Source organism: Pan paniscus, chromosome 23 (assembly GCF_029289425.2).
Source record: "Pan paniscus chromosome 23, NHGRI_mPanPan1-v2.0_pri, whole genome shotgun sequence".
Taxonomy (NCBI): domain Eukaryota; kingdom Metazoa; phylum Chordata; class Mammalia; order Primates; family Hominidae; genus Pan; species Pan paniscus.
In genome coordinates this window covers 33,003,011-33,028,059 of record NC_085927.1, presented here as the reverse complement: position 1 = coordinate 33,028,059, position 25,049 = coordinate 33,003,011, and the positions used below count along the sequence as shown (strand labels likewise).

Here is a 25,049-nt window from a genome sequence, read left to right as displayed (position 1 = left end):
AGGTGAGCGGTAGGCGGAGAGTGACGCTTCATCTGTATTTACAGCTGCTCCTCATTGCTCCATTACTGCCTAAGCTCTACCTCCTGTCAGGCCGGCAGCAGTATTAGATTCTCATAGGAGCAGAAGCCCTATTGTGGCTTACGTATGCGAGGGATCTAGGCTGTGCAGGCTCCTCATGAGAATCTAATACCTGATGATCTGAGCTGTTAACAGTCCCATCCTGAAACCATCCCCTAACCCCCAGTCTGTGGAAAAATTTCTTCCATGAAACTGGTCGCTGGTGTCAAAAAGGAGGCTGGGGACTGCCGCCCAGGGGAGTCCTGGAACCAATTTCCTGCGGATATCGAGCGACGACTGTACTGAATGCTTCAAGCCTCCGAGTTCTTGCCCACATTCCCTGCCTGGAACACCCTCCCCTCCACAACCTCTTCCCCTAAGAAACAGGACAGATGTAAGGTTTCCCTTCCCGCACAGCCCCTGGCACTGATCCATCCACAGAGTCTCGCCACCTGCCTTAGTTACCGTTATTTTAGGTGCCTGCTTGTCCCGGCTCCCACCCTGGCCTGCTGGCTCCTGGCACTTATTTAAGGACTGTGTCCGAGCCACCTTCTTATCTGCCTACACATCCAGAGGGACACTGGCACTGAAAAAACCCCTACTGAAGATCAGTGTTTTCCCATCAACTCTGCCACTTATGAAACACTAGAGGCTTAACACTACTAAACTGCACACTGAGAAGTGGTTGAGATGGTACATTTTAGAGTATGTGTATTTTACTACAATTTAAAAAAACACACATTAAAAATGAGGGAGAGAGAAGGGATCATGGTGACTGCAGAAAGTGGCTGACTGGCACTGTCCTGTCTTTCCATTTTTGTGGAGATTTGAGGATGGCAATGTTTTTTTATTTCTCTTTAAAATTTGTACCTGTTATTAAAAAAAGCAGTGGTATTTATTTATTTATTTTATTTGTTTTTAATTTTGAGAGTTTCACTCTTGTTGCCCAGGCCAGAGTGCAATGGCACGATCTCGGTTCACTGCAACCTCCGCCTCCTGGGTTCAAGCCATTCTCCTACCTCAGCCTCCCGAGTAGCTGGGATTACAGGCGCCTGCCACAATGCCCAACTAATTTTTTGTATTTTTAGTAGAGATGGAGTGTCACCATGTTGGCCAGGCTGGTCTTGAACTCCTGACCTTAGGTGATCCACCCACCTCGGCCTCCCAAAGTGCTGGGATTACAGGCGCGAGCCACCGCGCCCGGCCGGTTTTTATTTTTTGAGACAGTCTCGCTCTGTCACCCAGGCTGGAGTGCAGTGGCAAGATCTTGGCTCGCTGCAACCCCTGCCTCTCGGGTTCAAACAATTCTCCTGCCACAGCCTCCTTGAGTAGCTGGGATTACAGGCGTGCACCAACATGCCCAGCTGATTTTTTTTTTTTTTTTGAGACGGAGTTTCGCTCTTGTAGCCCAGGCTCAAGTGCAATGGCGCGATCTTGGATGATTGCAACCTCTGCCTCCTGAGTTCAAGCGATTTTCTCGCCTCAGCCTCCCAAGTAGCTGGGATTACAGGCATGCGCCACCACGCCCAGCTAATTTTGTATTTTTAGTAGAGACGGGGTTTCTCCATGTTGGTCAGGCTGGTCTCAAACTCCCGACCTCAGGTGATCCGCCTGCCTCGGCCTCCCAAAGTGCTAGGATTACAGGCGTGAACCACTGCTCTCAGCCTGCTCAGCTCATTTTTGTATTTTTGGTAGAGACGACATTTCACCATGTTGGCCAGGCTGGTCTTGAACTCCTGACCTCAGATGATCTGCCTGCCTCGGCCTCCCAAAGTGTTAGGATTACAGGCATGAGCCACCACTCCCAGCCAAAAAAAAGCAATGGTATTTATGTGTATTTATTTATTTGCTTTTTAGAGATAGGGTCTTGCTTGCTCTGTCGCCCAGGCTGGATGGAGTGCAGTGGTGCAATCATAGTTTGCTCCAGCCCTGAATTCCTGGGCTCAAGCCATCCTATCGCCTCAGCCCCCAGAAGAGCTGAGATTACGGGCACATGCCACCATGCCCAGCTCACTTTTAAATTTTTTGTAGAGATGGGGTCTTGCTATGTTGCCCAGGCTGATCTCAAATTCCTGGGAATAAGAGATCCACCTGGCTGGCACAGTGGCTCATGCCTGTAATCCCAGCACTTTGGGAGGCCGAGGTGGGTGGATCACGAGGTCAGGAGATCGAGACCATCCTGGCTAACACGGTGAAACCCCGTCTCTACTAAAAATACAAAAAAAATTAGCTGGGCATTGTGGCAGGCGCCTGCAGTTCCAGCTACTCGGGAGGCTGAGGCAGGAGAATGGCGTGAACCTGGGAGGCGGAGTTTGCAGTGAGCCGAGACTGCTCCACTGCACTCCAGCCTGGGCGACAGAGCGAGACCCCATCTCAAAGAAAAAAAAAAGAAAAAAAAAAATGGAGACCCACCCACCTCAGCCTCCCAAGATGCTGGAATTACAAGCATGAGCCACCACGCCCAGCCTGGCAACAGTTTTCACATCAAGAACATCTGAAAAGTAGGTTTCAGGTAACAATCCATGTCTCCAAAAACAAATGTGGACAATTTTTATCCATGTTCCTAAGGGAGAAAGTGGAAAGCTTTTGGAAGTCAAAATTCATAAATGAGTTCCATTTATCACTCTAAGATGCGGGCAAAAATAAATAGTGCTTCTGCACACCCCCACAGAGGGAACAGGCTACGCTGAGCTTCCACTTAACTAGGGTGATTCACAAAATCAGAGCAGGGCTTCCAACCAGTCAGACGGCGGCTCTGAGCCCAGCACAACCACCTCCGTGCCTCAGGGACAGAGAACTGGATGTGGGCATTGCCAGCCCACCCTTGGCACCCCTGGGCTCACGCCAATGCATCACTTCACAATACTGGGAAGGACTGTGGGACAAAGATGATCCTATCTACCCAGATAAGGCAGGAGTCAAATGACCCCTGCGGGGACCTGAGCCCTCCACCTAAAACCTCCCAACACTCAGCTAAGAGGGTTCCTGTCACTCCTCCACAGGGACCCCTGTGAGAGAAGACATTCTGTAAAATGCAGCAGGCTACACAAAGTACCATCTGCCCAGCTCCCTCAAGCACAGGGCAACTCAGCCTCTCCCCAAAAGGGGAATTTGCAGAAGGATCCAAACATGCAGTCCATTGCATAACCTTCAGAATGTAAGAACTCCACTCAGCCCAGGAGGATTATAGGAGGAGAATGAGGGCCCTGGCACACCCCAGGGTCCCCCCGGAGCTCATACTGGTTATACAATGGCTGAGCCAAGTGAGTGAAATGTCCATACTAAATTATGCATTTCTTCTTAAGATTTTTTGCTAAGTGATGTTCAATCAACTGACATCAGATACATGAACAGGAGACTCTATGAGACCAGACAGGAGGCCAGATGGTCTGCACCCGCTACTCCCACGAAGCCCCCAAGGGGAAGGGTCACCCTCTCCAGCTGACAGAAGTCAAAGAAGAATTAAGTCCCTGTGCAAGGCCACACAGTGGCAAGTGCCAGGTCTCTGGGCAAGTCCAGATCTTTTCCCTTCAAAGTCTGCACTGTCAACATATGTTGCCTGTAGGTTGCTTCGAACGCTCATCAATACCTCGTCACGTGCAGAAAATCTCTCCCTACTCTACGGGCATACAAACTGACCCCAGCAGCACTTTAAACACGGAAGCATGTCAGGCCTTTAAAGTGAAGTGAATCTTCAAAAACTCTTCTTGAGCCAACAGTGGCACTTGAGTCCGGGATCTCCCCGGGCTGCTCAATTCCTTGCTCTGCCTGGCTCTCTCTCTCTGTGGCTGCTGCACAAGGCTCCCCTCTCTTCTTCTGGGGTCCCCTTGGCTGTGTCCTGGCCTTGCCTGGAGATGGTTCCTTCCCAGTGCTCCCTGGTCACTCACCTGGCTCTCTGGGCCCTGCACCTGGCCCTGTGCACACACAGCCGGCTACCTCTGTGTATCTCTGCTACATCTTCCCAGCCAGACCTCGTCCCTCTGTCCCTCCCAGAACCTGCACAACAGACCACTGTCAGCAGCAGGTCAGCATTCACAGCCCTTGACTGTTGGTGGGAAAAGCAGATGGATGGGCAGCGCCCTTCCAACAGTTCTGTCTTCTTGGGCCCCTTGCCACACAACTTGCTGGAAAAGCCTTACCAAAGTGTCCCAGAAGGAGCTATCAAGAGTCAGGAAATCCCTATCTTGGAGATTTGCAAAATAAGAGAGGGGAAACATGTTCCTAGACAGCTGACACCTTCAAGACCCAGACTAAAGGCCAGAAATCAGTTGATTTCTATCATGGCACTTAGGTTAATGAGGCTGTCTTCCCACCAGACCAAAGCCGACCTGCTGGAAGGCCTGCCTGACTGTACTGAGCACCATCTGTGCCCAACACAGCAGGTGCCCAAAACCGGTTTGCTGAGCAAATGATCCAGGTCTCCTCCACCTCCGCAAAGTCATTCTGTGTCTGCTCTCATGTGATTAACACAACCACTCAGTCTGAGGAGAGAGGCAGCGCCAGCCCCTCCACCAACCACTTGACCTTGGGCAGGTTACTCCAGGCCAGAGTGTCTCATACCCCCTCAGACTCAATCAGTGGAGGGAGTATAATTATAATCCTGCTCCAGCCACTTTACAAGAAACTTTCGAGGGCCCATGAAGCAGCCTCCATGAAAGTCGTATTTACTACTTCAGTAGGGTGTCCGGTCTTCACACCCCAGCCCCAGGAAGCTGGGTCTATGAATGTGCTGACTGCTCTGCCCATGGGCACCAGCCACCATCCACATCTACAGTCATTTTGCAAAGTCGTGGCAGTGAGAGCTAGAACCCAAGACAGCTAATTAGCAGGCCCCAGTCTGAGGATTCGGGAAGTTCTCTAAGGGTGAGCCAGGGAGTACCAATCACCAGCAAAGAAGGAAACAGAACCAGCGGGATAATCTCCAAAGCCAACGTTTCATCGCCGGGCCACCTGTATCACTAGGCCCCCCAAAACCCACCACCACTTATTAGACATGATTAAGCGGGGTTGGGCCAGAACAGGGGAAGGTCTGAGCAAATAAAAATCTCAGAGATGGTGTGTATCATTCCATCTTCAATCTGCAAACACCCACGGGGCCCAAGACACAGACCTCCATGGGCTCAGGTGCATCGTCACATCAAACACTGTGAAAGGGCCAGAGTGTGGCCCATCCTGCAGGACACTACAGCAGGGCATACTCTGTGCTTAAGGATCCCATCACCCTAAAAAGGAAGCCAGATAGACAAAGGATTAACAGGAAACAGCTGTAAATATACCGTTAAAGAAAGATACGCAGGGGAAAATGCTTTGACATTAGAAAGGTTTTGTTTGTTTGTTGTTGTTGTTGTTTTAAAGACAAGGCCCTTGGAGATCAGCCTTTCCATAAATCAATGAATAAGGAAGAAAGGATTTCCATGAAGATAGTGCCAGGTACAAAGTAGATGCTCAATAAATACCTTTGAGCCACTGGATAGGGAGAGGTGGTTGCCTTCGTTTTTAATAAGGGAGACATAAACCAAGATAAACAGAAAAGAGATGGAAAAAGTTGTGTTAATAATAAATTCAGGCTGTGTGCAGTAACTCACATCTATAATTATTCCCAGCACTTCGGGAGGCCGAGGCGGGAAGGATCGTTTGAGGCCAGGAGTTTGAGACCAGCCCGGGCAACAAAGCAAGACCCTGTCTCAACAAAAATTAAAAATTAGCCAGGCATGGTGGCATGCGCCTGTAGTACCAGGTATTCAGGAGGCTGAGGAGAGAGGATCGCTTGAGCCCGAGAGTTTGTGGCTACAGTGAGCTATGATCATGCCACTATACTCCAGCCTGGGCAACAGAGTGAGACCCTTTATCTATTAAAAAAAAGGTAATAAATTTTAAATTTAAAGAAAAAAATTAAAGAAGCTAACGAAAGAACCTTAGCAATGACCTGTTCCCACCCCTACTTTTTGGATGTGGAGAGAGATGGCAGCACACGAAGTTTTAGCACGCAGCCCTCCTGATGCCTGGCTCAGTGTCCTCTACGCCCCTCTAGGCTGCCTAAAACCACATGACGCTTGGCTCACACTCCTCCTAACACGTCTGAGGGAGCCGGCACAAACACCATCTCCCTCTGCCTGGCAGCCCTTTCCTCTGCTGCCCAGTAACGGACTCACCAAGTGTTACGAACTAAACCATGCCTCACTCCCCATATGTTGACGTTCTAACTCCCAGTACCTCAGAATGTGACTGTATTTGGAAATAAGGCCTTTCAAGAACTGATTAAGTTAAAGCAGGGGTCTTTACTGCCCACCTTAATCCAGTCTTACTGGTGTCCTTTTAAGAAGGGAAATTTGGGCCGGGTGCAGTGGCTCATGCCTATAATCCCAGCAGTTTTGGAGGCCGAGGAGGGCGGATCACCTAAGGTCAGAAGTTCGAGACCAGGCTGGCTAACATGGTGAAACCCCGTCTCTACTAAAAATACAAAAATTACCCAGGTGTGTTGGCAGGTACCTGTAATCCCAGCTACTCGGGAGGCTGAGGCGGGAGAATTGCCTGAACCTGGGAGGTGGAGGTTGCAGTGAGCTGAGACTGTGTCATTGCACTCCAGTCTGGGTGACAAGAGTGAAACTCCGTCTCAAAAAAAAAAAAAAAAAGAAGGGAAATTTGGACACAGAGAGATGCCAGGGGAGTTCATGCACAGAGAAAAAGACCATGTGCAGAGGCAGCAAGACCATGGCACCTGCAAGCCAAAGAGAGCCCTCCAGGGAACCAACCCTGCTGGCACCTTGATCTTGGACTTTTGGCATCCAGAAGTGTGAGAAAATATATTTCTGTTATTTAAGCCACCCAGTCTTGGTATCTTGTTATGGGACAGCCTTGGCAAACTAATACTCTGGGCCACTTCAAAGCTAAGGGCTGAAGGCCCAGGGAAGATCGCCATTGCTAACGGGTGTTTTCCGGAAGAGAACACCCTTGTGAAGGATCAGAGCTGGGAGTTAACTCAGTCTTAAGACTGAGAGGGGTAGGCTAGGAGCGGTGGCTCATGCTTATAATCCCAGCACTTTGGGAGGCCGAGGCGGGTGGATCACGGGGTCAAACGATCGAGACCAGCCTGGCCAACATGGTGAAACCCCGTCTCTACTAAAAATACAAAAAATTAGCCGGGTGTGATGGCAGGCGCCTGTAATCCCAGCTACTTGGGTGGCTGAGGCAGGAGAATTACTTGAACCTGGGAGGGAGAGGTTGCAGTGAGCCGAGATCATGCCATTGCACTCCAGCCTGGGCAAAATAAGAGCGAAACTCCGTCTCAAGAAAAGAAAGAAAGGAAAAAAAGAAAAGACTGAGAGTGTCGCCCTGGGGAACTTCAAAGCCCTGCTTGAGTGAAATCAGCCAGACACAGGACAAATATTATAAGACTCCACTTACATGAGGCATCTAGGAGAGGCAAAATCATGGAGACAGAGTAGAACGGTGGCTTCCGGGAGCTGGGGATGAGGGGGAATGGGGAGTTAAAGTCTGATGGATATGAAGTTTCAGTTTGGGAAGATGAAAAAGTTCTAGAAATTGACAAGTGGTGATGGTTGCAAAACAAGGTGATGTACTTAATGCCACTGAACTGTACACTTAAAAATGGAGAAATGGTGCATCTTATAATATAAATTTTAGCCGGGCGCAGTGGCTCAGGCCTGTAATCCCAACATTTTGGGAGGCTGAGGGGGGCAGATCACCTGAGGTCAGGAGTTCAAGACCAGCCTGGCCAACATGGTGAAACCCTGTCTCTACTAAAAATACAAAAATTAGCTAGGCTAATTAGCTGTAATCCCAGCTACTCGGGAGGCTGTGGCAGAAGAATCGCTTGAACCTGGGAGGCGGGGGTTGTAGTGAGCCTAGATCGTGCCACTGCACTCCAGCCTAGGTGACAGAGTGAGACCCCGTCTTGAAAAAATAAAAAATATAACAAATTTTACAATAATAAAAATAACAAACTTCTAACATGTTACATGGATATTGTATTTTAATTAAAATAACTACACTTTTCAAAAGGGGAAAAAAAAAACCTACTTGAGCCACAACAGTTGTATTCCAGTCAGGGTCAAGATATTCCCTGGGGTTCATAGTTAATTTAATCCACCACCACCCCGAGTCTTGACCCAAAAAGCAGCAGCCTCAGCCAAAACTCAGACCTACTCTTTGGTAACCTGAGAAAGCTTCCAAGATGCCCATTCATTCACTCTAAACAGGAGACCCTCTCAAACCACAGGGGTGAGCTGCAGCCTGGGCCTCATGCACTGCTGTGTCCTCTCCCAAGTGTGCTCAAGCACATAGCTCACCTGGGCTCTTTGTCCTGGTGAGGTTAGCAGTCACAAACACAAGCCCTCCCAGCCACAGGACTTCCAACCAAGGAAGGAAGGAGGCTATAAAGCTAGAAGCAACAAACTAAGCAAAAGGGAGTCATGGATAAGGCATGCTCCCCTGAACCCAGTCAAAGCAACAGCACTCCCAGCTCCTTCTTCAGTGAAATGTTTCAGAATGCTCCATTCTGTTCCCAAAACAAGTCAGCCTTCCTGAACCAGAGAACGCTTTTAAAATTTGATCTAGACTCTGCTTCTGTGCTGCTGATGCCTTCAGCGGCCTCAGACTCCACCCAGATCTGCCCACTCTGTCTCCATCCATGGAAAGGAGGCTGTACTCAACTGAGAGGTGGCCACGAGGCTCTGGCCTTAAGAGATGACGATGGAGCCAACTCCAGGCCCAGGTGACCTTTCTCTGCCCCACAGTTACTCACTCAAACTGGTTGCCAGTCCAGCCCATCACCCAAGGGAAAAACAATGCAGTGGTCACTCTGGCGCCAACACATCACCAGAATCCAAAGGGCAAATTAAGCTGCTTAATAAAAATGTGAAAACACAGGGCAGCCACTCACATGAAGTCCATGAAGAAACACAAGATCTGTCCCGTCTCACAACTGACACCTGGAAGAAAGCTGACAGGCACATTGGGCTGGGTGTTTGAATCAAGAATTCCTCAGACCTCCCAGCATAAACAAATAATAAATGTGTTTGAGGTGATGAATATGCTAATCACTTCAATCTGATCATTATGCATTGCAGATATGTATCAAAATATCACACCCTCTAAATAGGTACAATTATTATGTCTCAATGGGGGAAAAAAAGAAAAAGGAGGAGGCTGGGTGTGGCGGCTCACGCCTGTAATTCCAGCACTTTGGGAGGCTGAGGTGGGTAGATTGCTTAAGCCCAGGAGTTCGAGGCCAGCCTGGGCAACATAGGGAGATCCAATCTCTATTAAAAAAAAAAAAAAAAAAAGAGAGAGAGAGAAAGAGAAGGAGAAACGTCTGCTGTCCCAACTGATATCGAGCCAGCTGCAACACAAATAAGACAGCCCCTCCTCCCCAATGTCAATCAGCCTGCAATCACAGAATGTGTGGGTGAGGCTAACTAGACCGTCCTATTTCAGCCCAGTGGGCCCACATCAGGAAAACTGCCTAGCCAACCAGAGAACTGTGGGAAAAAAAAAAAAAGTATTTTAAGCCGCTTAAAAAAAAAAGATCCTCAGAAAGTAAACTACAGGGATGAAATGAGAAAAAGACTGAGTAATTGATAAGTCACTTTCCAATGATCAGTAAAAGTCCCCAGTCCTGACCCCATGGGCTATGAAAAGGAGGAAGGGCTCTTCCAGTATGTGCTATGTGTAAAGCTCAGAACCAGGCTCCCTGGGACACCCAGAAATGAACCAGTTATTCCTGCCATCAAAAAGCACAGTTGGCCCAGAGCAGTGGCTCATGCCTATAATCCCAGCACTCTGGGAGGCCAAGACGGGTGGATCACTTGAGGTCAGGAGTTCCAGACCAGCCTGGCCAACATGGCGAAACCCCGTCTCTACTGAAAATACAAAAATTAGCTGGGTGTGGTGGTGCACACCTGTAATCCCAGCTACTCGGGAGGCTGAAGCAGGAGAATCCTGAACTCCTGAAGCAGGAGACTCTTGAAGCTTGAACTGGGGAGGCAGAGGCTGCAGTGAGCAGAGATCACGCCACTGCACTCCAGCCTAGAGTGAAACTCCAGCGACAGAGTGAAACTCCATTAAAAAAAAAAATCCACACAATTTCTGCCATCACATGGATGAACATTGGTAACATTACACTCAGTGAAATAAGCCAATCACAAAAAGACGAAAGTCGCAGGACTGGACTTACATGAGGTATCTATAATAGCTGAATTCAGAGACACAGATGGAGAATGGCAGTGCCAGGGGCTGGGGGCAGGGAATGGGGAGTTATTATTCATTGGGTACAGAGCTTCAGTTGGGAAGATGAAAAAGTTCAAGATGGACAGTAGTGATGGTAGTATAACAATGTGAATGTAGTCAACACCACAGAACTATATGGATAAAAATGGTTAAAATGTTCCCCTGCTTCACTTGACTGGCCTTACCCAAAGAAACAATTTAAAAGGGTTAAGACAGTAACTTTTGTTATGTGCATTTTACCAAACTTTTTAAAAGTTACAAAAATGGTAAATTTTAAGTTAAGCATATTTTACCATTTAAAGAAAAGCACACAGTCTAGAATCACAGGGCAGACGTGGGTGGCCCCAGGCCTTTGCTGCCATTTTTCCTTAGGGCAAACGGCTATTCTCTGCCCTCCAACTTCTGGTGACTGATCAAGTCGTCTTCAGTCCTGCCATTTCCGGAAGCTTCTCTGATCTCACTTCCCTTGAGCACATACATGTGTGCCTCTCCCTCTCTTCCGGTAACTTGTAAGTTCCCAGATCGCAAGAACCACACTATCCGCCTTGCGCGGTGGCTCACGCCTGTAATCCCAGCACTTTCGGAGGCTGAGGCGGGCGGATCACGAGGTCAGAAGATCGAGGCCATACTGGCTAACACAGTGAAACCCCGTCTCTACTAAAAATACAAAAAAATTAGCTGGGTGTGGTGGTGGGCGCCTGTGGTCCCAGCTACCCAGGAGGCTGAGGCAGGAGAATGGTGTGAAGCCGAGAGGCGGAGCTTGCAGTGAGCCGAGATCGCTGGGCTGCACTCCAGCCTGGGCGACAGAGCGAGGCTCCGCCTCAAAACAACAACAACAACAACAACAAAAAACAAAGAGAACCACACTCTCCTTCTGTGAGTTCCGCATAGTTTTTTGTTTGTTTTTTGTTTTTTGAGACTGTGTCTCGCTCTGTCCCCCAGGCTGGAGTGCAGTGGCGCGATCTCGGCTCACTGCAAGCTCCGCCTCCCCTAGTTCACGCCATTCTCCTGCCTCAGCCTCCCGAGTAGCTGGGACTACAGGCGCCCGCTACCATGCCCGGCTAATTTTTTGTATTTTTAGTAGAGACGGGGTTTCACCGTGTTAGCCAGGATGGTCTCGATCTCCTGACCTCGTGATCCACCCGCCTCGGCCTCCCAAAGTGCTGGGATTACAGGCTTGAGCCACCGCGCCCGGCCGGGTTCTGCATAGTTTTACAGCAGGGCTCACAGCCGTCTATCATTACCCCCACAGGTGGGCCCAGGGTGCAAAGACTGGAAGGACCCCCTGAACCTCCCCAGTTGTGCTTTGCAGGTAGCAGTGTGGGGTAGTGGGAAGAACACCGCAGGGCCACCACGTTCCAAACGGAACAGCTCTGCATTCACACAGAGACCCAGAATCCCAGCCTTGCCGCTTCCCAGTTGTGTCTTTACCTGTAAATGGGCAGCCCCACCCCAGGGCGACAGATGAGCCCATGAGGGGCCCTATGGGAAGCACTTTGTCACCGTGCCCAGGGATGGCTTCGGCCCCCTCCCTTGAGGGGCCCTCAACTTGGAAATGGGACGGTCCATTCATCCAAACAGACTGATTCCGAGGTTATTAGATCTGGGCCACCACATCTGCCACTGCGGAGCATTAGGGTGACTTCCTCCCCCCACCCACCCCCATGAGTGATTTTCCTCATTGTTCCTTTTTCAGACCAGCAGGCTCCACAGCCCTCTAAAGAACATCAGTAAACAGGCAGAGACAGATGGCTGAGCCAGTGAGGATTCCTCTTTCCATGCCTGCCATACATGGACCCACGTCAGGGGAAACTGCTAGGCAGAGTGTCAAGGTGCCCAGGGCTAAAAGAAGCAGGAGTTTTAAAACATAACAGGATCCAAACTCATAGACTGTACAACACCAAGAGTGAACCCAAATGTAAACTCTGGACTTTGGGTAATAATGAGGCACCAATGCAGGTAGGTTCATGGACTGTAACAAACATGCCCCTCTGGTGGGAGATGTTAACTGGGGAGGCTGTGGGGGTGTAGGGGTAGGGAGTATGTGGGAAATTGCTATATTTCCCGATCAATTTTGCTGTGAACCTAATAGTGCTCTAAAAAAATTAAGTCTTAAAAAAGAAAAACTGTCTGAGGGAAAATAATCCCTTTTAAGAATGTTTAAGTGACCTTAGTTACTAAAAACGTCTAAGAGGCCTGGTGAGGTGTCTCATCCCTGTAACCCCAGCTACTCAGGAGGCTGAAGCTAGAGGAATGCTTGAGCCCAGGAGTTTGATACCAGCCTGGGCAACACAGCAAGACCCTGTATTTACAAAAAAAAAAAAAATTAAAAATTAGCCCAGTATAGTGGTTTGAGCCTGCAGTCCCAGCTACTGAAAAGGCTGTGGTGGATCACCCGAGCCCAAGAGTTTTGAGGTTGCAGTGAGCTATGATCATACTACTGCATTCCAACCTGGATGGCAGAGCCAGACGCTGTCTCTTAAAAACAAAAAACAAACAAAACATTTAAGGGGAAAAAAATAAAACCTAATGGGAAAGAGACTGTGGGACCTTGAGGACATTCGGAGAAGAATCCAGCAAGTCCTAAAAGTGGGTCCAAGTGGTAAAATTACCTCCTCAGCCATTTCCTGAGGACCTGCCCTGTGTGACTCAAGGCACTGGGCTTTCCATCCCTCTATAATAATTCCTATATTCATTTACTGACTTGCATTCGGCGTCTAGTGATGTGGCCAACATGGCCAAGTCTACAGGAGCTGTAGGAAAGGCTGGGCCCAAGGTTCTGGAAACCCAGAATTCTCCACCAGCAAAGACTATCAATTTCAATTTGCACATCTCCCTAAAAACCTCTCATTTTCTTCTTTATTAATAACTCTCCTGCACCATGGCACTGAGGGCCAGTTCAAGCTGGCTCGCCTGACCAACAGCTGGCCAGACAAGGCTGGTGCCCAGTAACCACAAGGCAATCCTCCAGACCCCGAACCAGCTGATGTGCCTGCAAAGCAGGCTTCTGAATAGTACAGCCTTCCACCCCGCCCCCACATAGGGACTTAGGGAATGCAGCCGGGCCAGACGGCAGGTCGGAGCCGTGCACCACAGGAAACCCCAGCTGCAAATGGAAGATCAGCAACTGGAAGTACCTAACACAAACAGGACAGAGTGCCCACCACAAAAAGGCAGCAGCTCTAAGAGCCAAAAATAGCCTCACTCGTTTCAAGAGGATTCTGACAAACCAAGCACATTCAACTCCTCCATCAGCAGAAAAAGAAAAATCAATGAAGCAGAAAACCAGATGAGCTTAACAGGGACCAGGACTCCAAAAGATTCCCGACAGCCTCACACACACACCCCAGCCCACCCTTTCCTTACCCCAATGGCAAACTGTGTCTGGATCTCAAAACATAGTCCCATGACCCAAAATGCCTGATGGTATTTGCATCTAGCACAGAAGTTAGGCGTACAATCCCATAGTTTTAATCTTAGTGCTAGAATCTGACCACAGATTGGGAGCCCCAAATAAGCACCTGTGGGTGCTTATCCTTGGCAAGATGAGGCAGCAGGAGCACACTGGAGGGGCAGCAAATGGGGCTGGGTTACCACCATGGAGGAGCCTGGTGGTGAATAATCATGGGTGAAGCCTCCCATCAAAGCCAGGCAGATCAGAACGGGTGTGGCTCTGCTTCACCCCCAGATAAAATCTCCATGCAGTTGATTTTCGGTGGCCCACTGAGTCACAACTGCCTGTCGCCTCACTTCCTTCTAATTCCTATTCTCACCTGCTGTGACTTGTGTTCAGGACTGCTGGTTAGCAAGCAAACCTGACACTTCTATGGCTTAGGAGCAGCTAGCATATCTCAGGTTTCACAAACGTGTCATATAACCCCTCCAGAACAGGATCAGTGGGGTGGCGGGGAATGCCCAAGACATAAATCAGTCCCTGCTAACAGCATCCGATGTGGGCGCTAGAGATGACTCCGGCTTTTATGCTATCCTCACTGCCCGGCATGGAGAGAGCACATAGCAAGGTTACTGCCTGAAGCATCTTCCTCCAACTCACAAGCTGTACTTCACAAACACATTGCTCTAGAACCAAAGGAATAAACCACCTCCCATCCCTCACAAGACCATCCTCAACCCAATTCCATTCCAAACACTAACAACATGCATTCAGGAAGGAGGAGGGGATGGAGTTTGTTCGGGTGCAGGATCCGCGTGAACCCCAAGTGCACCTGATAATCACTCAAAACTATCTATCCACTCCTCCCTCCCAACTTCTGTTTTGTGTCCCCTACTCGTCTATGGTTTTCCTCCCACGCACGTGGCGTGAGGAACTCACCTGCGTCTCCATGGAAGGCGCCCTCGCCATCGTTGGGCCAGATCTGCCCGGTCTTGCGGACGCCCACGATGGTGGCCTCGGACACGACAACCGGGCAGTGCCGGTGCCGCTTATGGCACTGCGGCGTGGGGGGACTGCTGCTGTCGAAGGACTGTTGCGAGTTCTGCGAGGGAGAACGGCTCTTGTCCCGGAACATGCGGTAGGTGGTGGGGCTTGGGGACACGCGGCTGGACTGGCCAGAGGAGAAGTCCTCCTCGCTGGAGGTGAGGTTCTCATTGGAGCTGCAGTCCGGGGTATAGCCGCCTCCGCAATCCTCAAAACTCCGGGGGGAGTAGGACCTGCGGGGCCAGGTAAGGCGCTTCTCCTGCTCAGAGGTGCTCTGGCTGCGCAGGAGCGGGCCCTTGCCCTCCCCTTCCATCATGCCCCCGACGTAGATGCTCTGGTAGGGCTGGTACTCCAGGGGCGGCCAAGGGGGCCTGCTACCGCCATTGGCGTCGATCAGGTTGTCCTTCAGGAAGCGGGGGTTCAACTCGGCGTCCTCGTAGTCGCCGTCGACGCCGCAGCTGCTCTCCGAGGTGCGTCCCCGGTAAGGGGGCCTGGATGCATCCCCCACGCTCGAGCCCGCGCCGTGCTGGGACTTTTTGCGCTCCATCTGCATGGCCTGGCTGCCTAGAGAGCTGATGCGGTCCGACACCTCTTTGTCGTTGACCTTCACCAGGCCGCGCTCGTGGTGAAACTCGACGTTCACGTAGAAGGGCTTCTCGGCGTCCGCCCCGGGCTGGCCATGGCCCTTGCGGATCCGCTCGAAGTTGGACCTGAGCGCCGCCACGCTGGCGGGGGGTCCCCGGTCGTCCCGTTCCCCCGACGCGGCTGCCCCGGGCCTGCGGGCGGTCCCGGGCCTGGCCTTACCCGGAGAACCCTCGCCGTCGGGCCGGGCCTCGGGCTCCTCGGCGGGCGGCGGGTCGGCTCCGTCGGCGGGCGCTGGCTGCGGGCGCGACGCGGACGCTCGGGGCTCGGAGGCGCCGTCGGGGGCCTGCGCCGCGCGCCGGAAGCCCCATCGCTGCCGGTCATAGCTCTTCTTTTCCTTGGCCAGCAACGTCTGCAGGTAGATCATGCGGAAGCGCTCCTGGTTCACCTCCTGCTCTAAGCGCCGAATGGAGGCCTTGCAGCGCTCCAGCTCCTGCTCGATGTCGCCCACTGAGCGCAGCTCCATGCGCGGCGGCTCTGAGTCCGGGAACTGCGCCTTCCACGCCTCCGCGAAGCCCACCGGGTCCACCATGGCGCGGCCGGCCTCACCTGCGCCGCCGGGCTGCGCGCGGGGCCCGTCTCAGCGGCGGCGCGGCGGCCTCGCCAGGCCCGGCCCCGGGCGCCGGGCGGCCCCCATGGCCCCGCGCGGCGGCGGCGGCGAACAATGCCCGCCCACTCCCTGGTGGCAGGTGAGGCGGAGCGGGGCGCTCGGCGCGCGGGGCGGGGCGGGGCGCGCGGGGGGGAAGGGCGCGGGCTGCGCGCGCCGCTATTGTGTGCGGGGCTCCTCCGCACGGCGAGGCGCGGGCGCTGCTCTCCGCTCCGCCAGGCCGCCGCCAGACTCTGGCCACGGCCCGCGCGCTCCTCGCCTCTCGCTCCCGCACCGCCCCACAGCCCCGCCGCCGCCGCTGCCGCCGCCGCTGCAGCCGCCGCCGCCTCCTCGGACGCTAAGCTCAGCCAGCCGGCTCTCGCCGCATTCCCGCCCGGCCCGCACTCTGCGCCGCAGGAAGGGGAGGGCCGGGGGGCGGTGGCCGCGGCGCAGTTGACGGAGCCAGGCGGGCCTCTTAAAGGGGCCGCGCCGTGGGCACAGGGCGGGGGGGGCCCCCCGGAGGCGGCTCCCCCATCGAGCCGCCACCCTCCCCCCGTCCCTGTGCCTTTTGGGAAACTGAGGCCCTAACAACAGCGAATTGGACTGTGCAACTCGCAGCCCAGGGGTTCCCCATAAAAAGGACACCGGACTCCCTGGTCCATAAAGACCTTTCCAATACAGAGGTCTGGGCCAGTTCTGCAGTCCTGGAACAGGAACACTTGGCTCCCCTCAGGCCAGGAGGACTTCTCCGGCCAGTCCAGCCGCGTGTCCCCAAGCCCCACCACCTACCTCATGTTCCGGGACAAGAGCTGCTCTCTCTGGCAGAACTCGCAGCAGTCCTCCGACAGAAGCAACCTCCCCTCTCTGCCCCTACCACACCGCAGTGCCATAAGCGTCACCGGCACTGCCCAGTCGTCGTGTCAGAGGCCACCATCGTGGGCGTCTGCAAGACCAGGCAGATCTGGCCCAACGATGCGGAGGGCACCTTCCATGGAGACGCAGGTAAGTTCCTCACACCTCACAGCCCGGCCTCTCACCAGCCTCAGGGCTGGGCACACTAGGGACCACCCAGCAGGGCCCAACTCACAGAGAGGCCAGGACCAGGCAGGTCACCCCGCAAGGCAGGGAGGGCCAGGCTGAGTAACCAATGCCAGCACCCTTGTTTCAGCGGGCCTCTCACGTTGTGGATCTGCTGTGGGTGGCTGCCACACGGGTTTGTCACAGCAGGACCACATGATGGATGATAAATAGGGATTTCTCCCTCAGGTCACTCAATACCCACACCTGCCTTCCTGTGTGCTGAGCCATGTGTTTGTCCCCTGGCCTCTCTTGAGCTCCAGAGGTCAATGTAGTTTTTCCAGGACGACCTGACTCAGAACTTCCCTGATTAGCCTCCCTCTAAGGGGGCCGCCAGCCTGCACTGAGGTCCGCAGGGCTGGGTGGAAGACAGAACAGCCCAGAGCAGGGAGTGAAACAAAATCTTTGATGGTTCTCTGGGGACACAGAGATCTGAGACACAGTGGAGAGCACTCTGCAGGGACTCTGATGGGCACAAAATGAAAATACCCAAACCAGCCCGCTGGGTTGGGGGAAAAGGAAACAGGATTTGGCAAATGAATTACTGGGCTTGAGTCCTGACCACCTCTCCCTCTCTGCCTCAGTTTCCTTGAAGTGAGAAGCACATCCACCTCCAAGTGCTGTTGTCCCTGTGTGGATGTTAGGGATTATCATGCCCTCCTCCCAATGCCAGCGTCATCTGGAGCAGATGCTTTGAAGTCCAATCTAAAGGACTGAGCCCAGGCTAGTAGCCAGGCCAGCCCTGCTTGGGTTCAGGGCTTCCTGCTGACTCCTGGCTGTGTGACCTCAGCAGTGTCTCTCTCAGCCTCTCTGAGCCTCAGTTTTGTCATCTGTTCTTCATGTGCCCAATCCTGCTTCCTTTTCTCCTGACCCGGCAGGCTGGTTTGGGTATTTTAATTTTGTGCTCATCAGACTCCCTGCTCTTTGCCCTGTCTCAGATCTCCAGGCTTCCCTAGAGAACCATCAAACATTTTGTTTCACTCCCTGCTCTGAGCTGTCCTGTCTTCCACCCAGTCTTGTGGGCCACGGTACAAAATGTTGAGAGCATCCTGCGTAAAATGCCCAGATGGGGCAAACATAAAACACACCCTGATAAATGGTGTGTAGGGGTCGATTTCGTGATTGCCAGTTAATATTGGTGCCCCTGGAGAACATTCCTGCCCTGGAAAACCCATGGGCCCCAGTTTCTAGGCTGGGTGGGCGGTGCGCAGCTCACTGCTGCCCTCTGCAGGCCTTGCTAACCTCCTGCCATCCTGGTCCCTCGGACCCAGCGGACCTTCTCATCCCCTTCCCATCAGGCTGCAAATAGCCCATTTTGCATGTGAGGAAACTGAGATGCAAATGATGCCCTGGCCACTAAAGGGGCTGGAATCCCAGTAGTGCCGTACTGAGCAGTGCTCTCATCCTCAGTGGCCTCTTTTTTTTTTTTTTTTTGAGACGGAGTCTCACACTGTTGCCCAGGCTGGAGTGCAGTGGCGCGATCTCTGCTCGCCGCAACCTCCGCCTCCTGGGTTCAAGTGATTCTGCTGCCTCAGCCTCCCAAGTAGCTGGAATTACAGACGCCTGCCATCACGCCCAGCTAGTTTTTTGTATTTTTAGTAGAGACGGGGTTTCACTGTGTTGGCCAGGCTGGTCTTGAACTCCTGACCTCGTGATCTGCCCGCCTTGGCCTCCTGTAGTGCTGGAATTACGGGTGTGAGCCACTGCACCCAGCCCTCAATGGCCTCTTCTTTAAAATGGGTATGATAAAGGCAGGCACAGTGGCCCATGCCTGTAATCCTGGTGTTTTGGGAGGCCGAGGCAGGAGTATCGCTTGAGCCCAGGAGTTCAAGACCAGCCTGGGCAACATAGTGAGACTCCATCTCTACAAAAAAATTTAAAAATTAGCCTGGCATGGTGGCTCGTGCCTGTAGTCCTACCTGCTCAGGAGGCTGGGGTGGGAGGATTGCACTGAGCCTGGGAATTTGAGGCTTCAGTGAGCTAGGATCACGCCACTGCACTCCAGCCTGGGTAACAGAGCAAGACCCTGTCTCTAAGTAAACTCTGAAGCTGTTTAGTTTGAGTTTGCATGCTCTGTTCTCTTGGCATAGCAAATGGCTTTTTGTTAGGCACAAGGACACGTCCAGATAGTGGCTTTCTCCCTTGTGGGACAGCCTCTTCTGGCCCCAAGGACACTGTTCTCTCCTCAGGACTTCCCTGAAAGCACCCCTATCCTGAGCCTCTGGGCCTTTCCTGCAGAGTTTTCTTATCATCCATCCCTCCCTAGGGAGGAATGCAGCAGGGCATGGGCATGGGCATGGGGTTTAGACACACATAACACTCTGTAATCCCCCACTCAGTGTCTGTTCCAACTAGATCTAAACTCTGCAAGGTCACAGACCTGTTTGTCTTGTTCCCCTATGTCTCTCATATAGTGAGCTCAGAGTAAGTGCTCAACCAGGTCTGGTGGAATGAGGAACCAGATGTGTGCATGGCCTGGAGGGCAGATAGGTCACCGAGAGCGATGCCTGTGTATGGGGGAGGAAGTGATAAGGCATTCACAGCCCGGCTATAGCAAAGGTGTGTGTGTCCTGTGGGAGAAGGCACAGTTCGGGCAAAGGCTTGTCAGGGGAGGTGATGCCTGAGCTGGTCCTAAGGACAAGGACCAGGTAGGCAAAGGACAAGGAGGCTTCAAAGTTCTGTTTGAGGAGCAGCCAGGTTGGGAGATGACGCTGGTGTGGGCAGTAGGAAGTGGGATCAGAGGTGAGGCAGGGCCTTGTAGGCCTGTACAAAGTTTGGGTTTTATTCTAAATGCAAGGAAAAGCTGCTCAAAGGTTCTAGACCTGCACTGTCCGATAGAACTTTCCAGTACCATGGGCATGTTCTGTAATCTGTGCTGCACAATGTGGCAGCCACGAGCTGCCCCATGTGATTACTGAGCATCTGAAACGTGGCTGGGGCAGCTGAAGAACTGAATGTTTGGTTTCGTGTTAGTGAGTTTCAATGGCCACCGTGGCTGCTGTATTCAACCGCACAGGAAGCGGGGTGACTTGCTGGGGTCTGTTGCATGGAAGGTTGGGCGTGGGAGGTGGGAGCAGGGGGAGTGGTTGGGGACTGTGGCAATTGTTCATGAGGAAGGCATTGGTGACCCAGAATAGGGCAGAAGCAAGGTACCCCAGAGAAGGGGTTAGATTTCAGGAGCATTCTGGAAGTAAAACTCATGGGACTTGTAGATGGAGTGGGTGTGGGGAATGAGGGATGTTGGGGTGATCAGACCCAACACCAGGCCATGGGGGCGACAAAGTCTGGCGGAGTCAAAGGAGTGAGAAAAGGCAAGAGAGAAAGTGGGACCAGGGGGCCAACGCTAGTATAGAGGCTGCAAAGGCCTCCAGCCCTAGGAGCCTATGCTATTTATTGGTGATCAAACAAAGAAACAGGTGGTGAGGATGTGGGGGTTGAAAGGAAGCGGTGTATCAAGCAAATGAGCTACAGCTGTGACAGTTTAGCATTTTCTTTGAAACATATGGCTACTTGAGATAATGAGAGTGCTAGAAGGAAGGAGCCAGCAAGTCTAGCAGACATGCAAGCCCTGCCTCAGCTTCTCTCCCAACACCCAGCTTTTCCCCAACAGAGGGAGGCCAGCTCATGGGGATGACTTTGGGATGGTGACTGCAACAGGCAAGCAGAGGTGCCTGCACAGGGCTTCAGGTCCGCATAGCCCATCCATGAGCAGGCATCAGGCAGAGGGTGACCCTGTTGCACCAAGGAGCAATGAAGACCTCAGAGAGAAAGTGGAGTGTTGCCAGTGAATTGCTGTTGTTTGTTGCCACGGGGCTGGAGACTCTCCCCCTGCCTGCGTGAGGCTGGGTGGAGAAGGGACAGTTACTGGACTAGGGGGGAAGTAGAGGCAGAGGGACTGAGAAGGGACTGGCCAGGGAGATGATGGGGACCCTGGAGTCTGAGCGGAGAAGACTCAGTGAAGAAGGCAGAGCCTCATGCTGATAGCTGCTGTTCCCTCAGTGGGAAGGATGCTAGCTGAGTCTGGCATCATGAGGCCGGCAGGGCAGAGGTGGGCCCTGGAGCTTGGCTGCAGAAGCTGGAGGCTGGATGGGCCCTGAGCGCTACCCCAGGAGCCTTCTGAGGCGTTCAGCAGGAGGACGGGGCTTCACCAAGGGCTCCACAGCTGTCTATGAGCAGTGGGTGACATTTATTTTCTAAATCATCATGCTTTTCTAAATTCTTCATAATAAAACGCCTATCTATGGCTCACGCCTGTAATCCCAGCACTTTGGGAGACTAGGCGGGCGGGTCACTTGAGGTCCCAGGAGTTTAAGATCAGACTGGCCAATATGGTGAAACCCTGTCTCTACCAAAAATATAAAAATTAGCTGGGCATGGTGACTCCAGAGGCGGAGGCTGGAGAATTGCTTGGATCCAGTAGGCGGAGGTTGCAGTGAGGGGAGATTACGCCACTGCACTCCAGCCTGGGTGATGGAGTGAGACTCTGTCTCAAGAAAAAACAAACAAACAAGCCAACCCACCTATCTTTTGTAATTTAAAAAAAAATAGATTTTTTGCCAAGTGCCGTGGCTGATGCCTATAATCCCAGCACTTTGGGAGGCCGAGGCGGGCAGATCATGAGGTCAGGATATCGAGACCATTCTGGCTAACGCGGTGAAACCCCGACTCTACTAAAAATACAAAAAAAAATTAGCCGGGTGTGGTGGTGGGCGTCTGTAGTCCCAGCTACTCGGAGGCTGAGGCAGGAGAATGGCGTGAACCCAGGAGGCGGAGCTTGTAGTGAGCCAAGATTGCGCCACTGCACTCCAGCCTGGGTGACAGAGCGAGACTCTGTCTGAAAAAAAAAAAAATTTTTTTTTTACAATCTTTTTTTTTTTTTTTTGAGACGGAGTTTTGCTCTTGTTGCCCAGGCTGCAGTGCAATGGCGTGATCTCAGCTCACCACAACCTCCGCTTCCCAGTTCAAGCAATTCTCCTGCCTCAGCCTCCCGAGTAGCTGGGATTACAGGCATGCACCACCATTCCTGGCTAATTTTGTATTTTTAGTAGAAACGGGGTTTCTCCATGCTGGTCAGGCTGGTTGCGAACTCCCAACCTCAGGGGATCCACCTGCCTCAGCCTCCCAAAGTACTGGGATTACAGGCGTGAGCCACCACACTCAGCTTTTTTTTTTTTTTACAACTTTATTGAAGTATAATTGAAGTGTCATAAACTGCGCATAAGGAGTGCGATTTCATGAGTTTTGACATCTGTGTATACTTTGAAGCCATCGCCACAATTAGATAACAAGTATTTCCAGCATCCCCAATCCATATTATGTTTTTAAATCTCAAAACTAAAATATAACAGAGAAGTGGGGTTTTTGGTGATGTTCCCCCTCAATTTCCCTTGTTCTCTGAGTGTGGTTACATGATTCTATTATTTATTTATTTACTTATATATTTTTTGAGATGGGGGTCTCGCTCTGTGACCCATGCTGGAGTGCATTATTGCAATCCTAGCTCACTGCAGCCTCAGACACCTGGGCTCAAGTGATCCTCCTAACTCAGCTTCCCGAAGTGCTGGGATTACAGGCGTGAGCCACAGCGCCCAGCCTAGAAGTAATTTTAAAATCAAAACACACACACACACCGTCACACACCCTCAGCAGCAGCCCAAGTGGTTCCTAGGCCCCAAGCAAAAGTTCCAGCACACCCCTCCCGGAGGCCACCCTTTCCCTTTACTGGAAGAACAGGCTGGGACCCAACCGCCCCCTCTGCTGGAGACAATGCAGAACTTCTCATGCCTCAAAGCCCTGGGGATGGAAAGCATGCAGGTGTCAGTCAACAGATGAAAGAATAGAGGCCGGGCACAGTGGCTCACACCTGTAATCCCAGCACTTTGGGAGGCCGAGGAGGGTGGATCATTTTAGGTCAGGAGTTCAAGACCAGCCTGACCAACATGGCGAAACCCTGTCTCTACTAAAAATATGAAAAAATTAGCCTGGTGTGGTGGCATGCCTGTAGTCCCAGCTACTCAGGAGGCTGAGGCAAGAGAATCGCTGGAACCCAGGAGATGGAGGTTTGCAGTGAGCCAAGATCGCGCCGCTGCACTCCAGCCTAGGTGACGGAGCGAGACTCCGTCTCAAAATAAATAAATAATAAAGGAGAAGAAGTTTGAGACCAGCCTGGGCACCATAGTGAGACCCCATCTCTAAAAAAAAAAAAAAAAAAAACCCAAAAATAAAAAAATTACCTGAGCATTGTGGCATGTGTCTGTAGTCCCAGCTACTCTGGAGGCTGAGGTGGAAGGATTGCTTGAGCCAGGGAGGTTGAAGTTTTAGTGAGCTATGATCATACCCCTGCACTCCAGCCTGGGCAACAGAGTGAGACCCTGTCTCAAATTAAATAAATAAATGAAAAGAAGGCCAGGCACAGTGGCTGACGCCTGTAATCTCAGAACTTTGGGAGGCCGAGGCGGGCGGATCACAAGGTCAGGAGATCGAGACCATCCTGGCTAACATGGTGAAACCCCATCTCTGCTAAAAATACAAAAAATTAGCTGGGCATGGTGGCAGGCACCTGTAGTCCCAGCTATTTGGGAGGCTGAGGCAGGAGAATGGCGTGAACCTGGAAGGCGGAGCTTGCAGTGAGCGGAGATCGCACCACTGCACTCCAGCCTGGGTGACAGAGCGAGACTCCGTCTCAAAAAAAAAAGAAAGAAAGAAAGAAAGAAACTGTGGTACATCCAGACAATGGAATATTAATCAGCACTAAAAAGAAAGGAGCTGACAAGCCATGGAAAAACATGGAGGAAACTTAAATGCCTATTACCATATGAAAGACACTATTCTGAAAAGGCTACATACTGTATGATTCCAAATATATGACATTCTTTTTTTTTTTTAGATGCAGTCTCGTTCTGTACCCCAGGCTGGAGTGCAGTGGCGCGATCTCAGCTCACTGCAAGCTCCGCCTCCTGGGTTCATGCCATTCTCCTGCCTCAGCCTCCCGAGTAGCTGGGACTACAGGCACCTGCCACCACACCCAGCTAATTTTTTGTATTTTTAGTAGAGATGGGGTTTCACCGTGTTAGCCAGGATGGTCTCGATCTCCTGACCTCACAATCCACCCTGCCTCGGCCTCCCAAAGTGCTGGGATTAAAGGTGTGAGCCACCATGCCCAGTCTTTTTTTTTTTTTTGAGACGGAGTCTCGCTCTGTCGCCCAGGCTGGAGTGCAGTGGCGCGATCTCGGCTCACTGCAAGCTCCGCCTCCTGGGTTCACACCATTTCCTGCCTCAGCCTCCCAAGTAGCTGGGACTACAGGCACCCACTACCGCGCCTGGCTAATTTTTTGTATTTTTTTAGTAGAGATGGGGTTTCACTGTGGTCTTGATCTCCTGACCTTGTGATCTGCCCGCCTCGGCCTCCCAAAGTGCTGGGATTACAGGCTGAGCCACTGCACCTGGCCTTTTTTTTTTTTTTTGAGACAGAATCTCGCTCTGTCACCCAGGCTGGAGTACAATGGTGCGATCTTGGCTCACAGCAACCTCCACCTCCCGGATTCAAGCAGTTCTCCCACCTCAGCCTCCCAAGTAGCTGGGACTATACACACACCATCACTATAGGCAGAGATTGCAGTGAGCCATGATAGTGCCACTGCACTCCAGAGGGGCAACAGAACCAGACCCTGTCTGAAAAAGACAAAAATGAAATATTGTACTGATAAATGCTACAACATGGATGAGCCTTGAAAACATTATGCTAAGTGAAAGAAGCAGTCACAAAAGGCCACATATTGTATGATTCCATTTGTATGTCTTATTCTTACAGAATCAGTTTATGATGGCAATTGTTTTAACAGATGGATATAAAATGCATTGAGGAAGGGTGCTTTTAACAATTTTTGTTTCTTCTTCCTGGTAACCAGGTGCTTGAGGACTGGCCTGGCAGATAGGAAGCTGACTACAGATATGTGCCACCGATCCTGGCTTCCACTTTTTCACTGTTGTCAATAACATTGC

At 51.9% G+C, this 25,049-nt stretch overlaps 1 protein-coding gene across 2 annotated transcripts in view; it reads right to left on the bottom strand.

Annotated features, from left to right (window-relative positions):
- The window catches only part of BCR (BCR activator of RhoGEF and GTPase), a 137,488-nt gene extending 121,106 nt beyond the window's left edge, over positions 1 to 16,382 (bottom strand). The window contains exon 1 of one of the 2 annotated variants that reach the window (XM_034951699.4): positions 14,639 to 16,382. In XM_034951699.4, the coding sequence (XP_034807590.1) occupies positions 14,639 to 15,917 (1,279 nt within the window). In that variant the 5' untranslated portion in view covers positions 15,918 to 16,382. The remainder of the gene's footprint in view (positions 1 to 14,638) is intronic. The other variant, XM_034951698.3, reaches the window with a different exon arrangement.
- Positions 16,383 to 25,049: the final 8,667 nt, after the last annotated feature.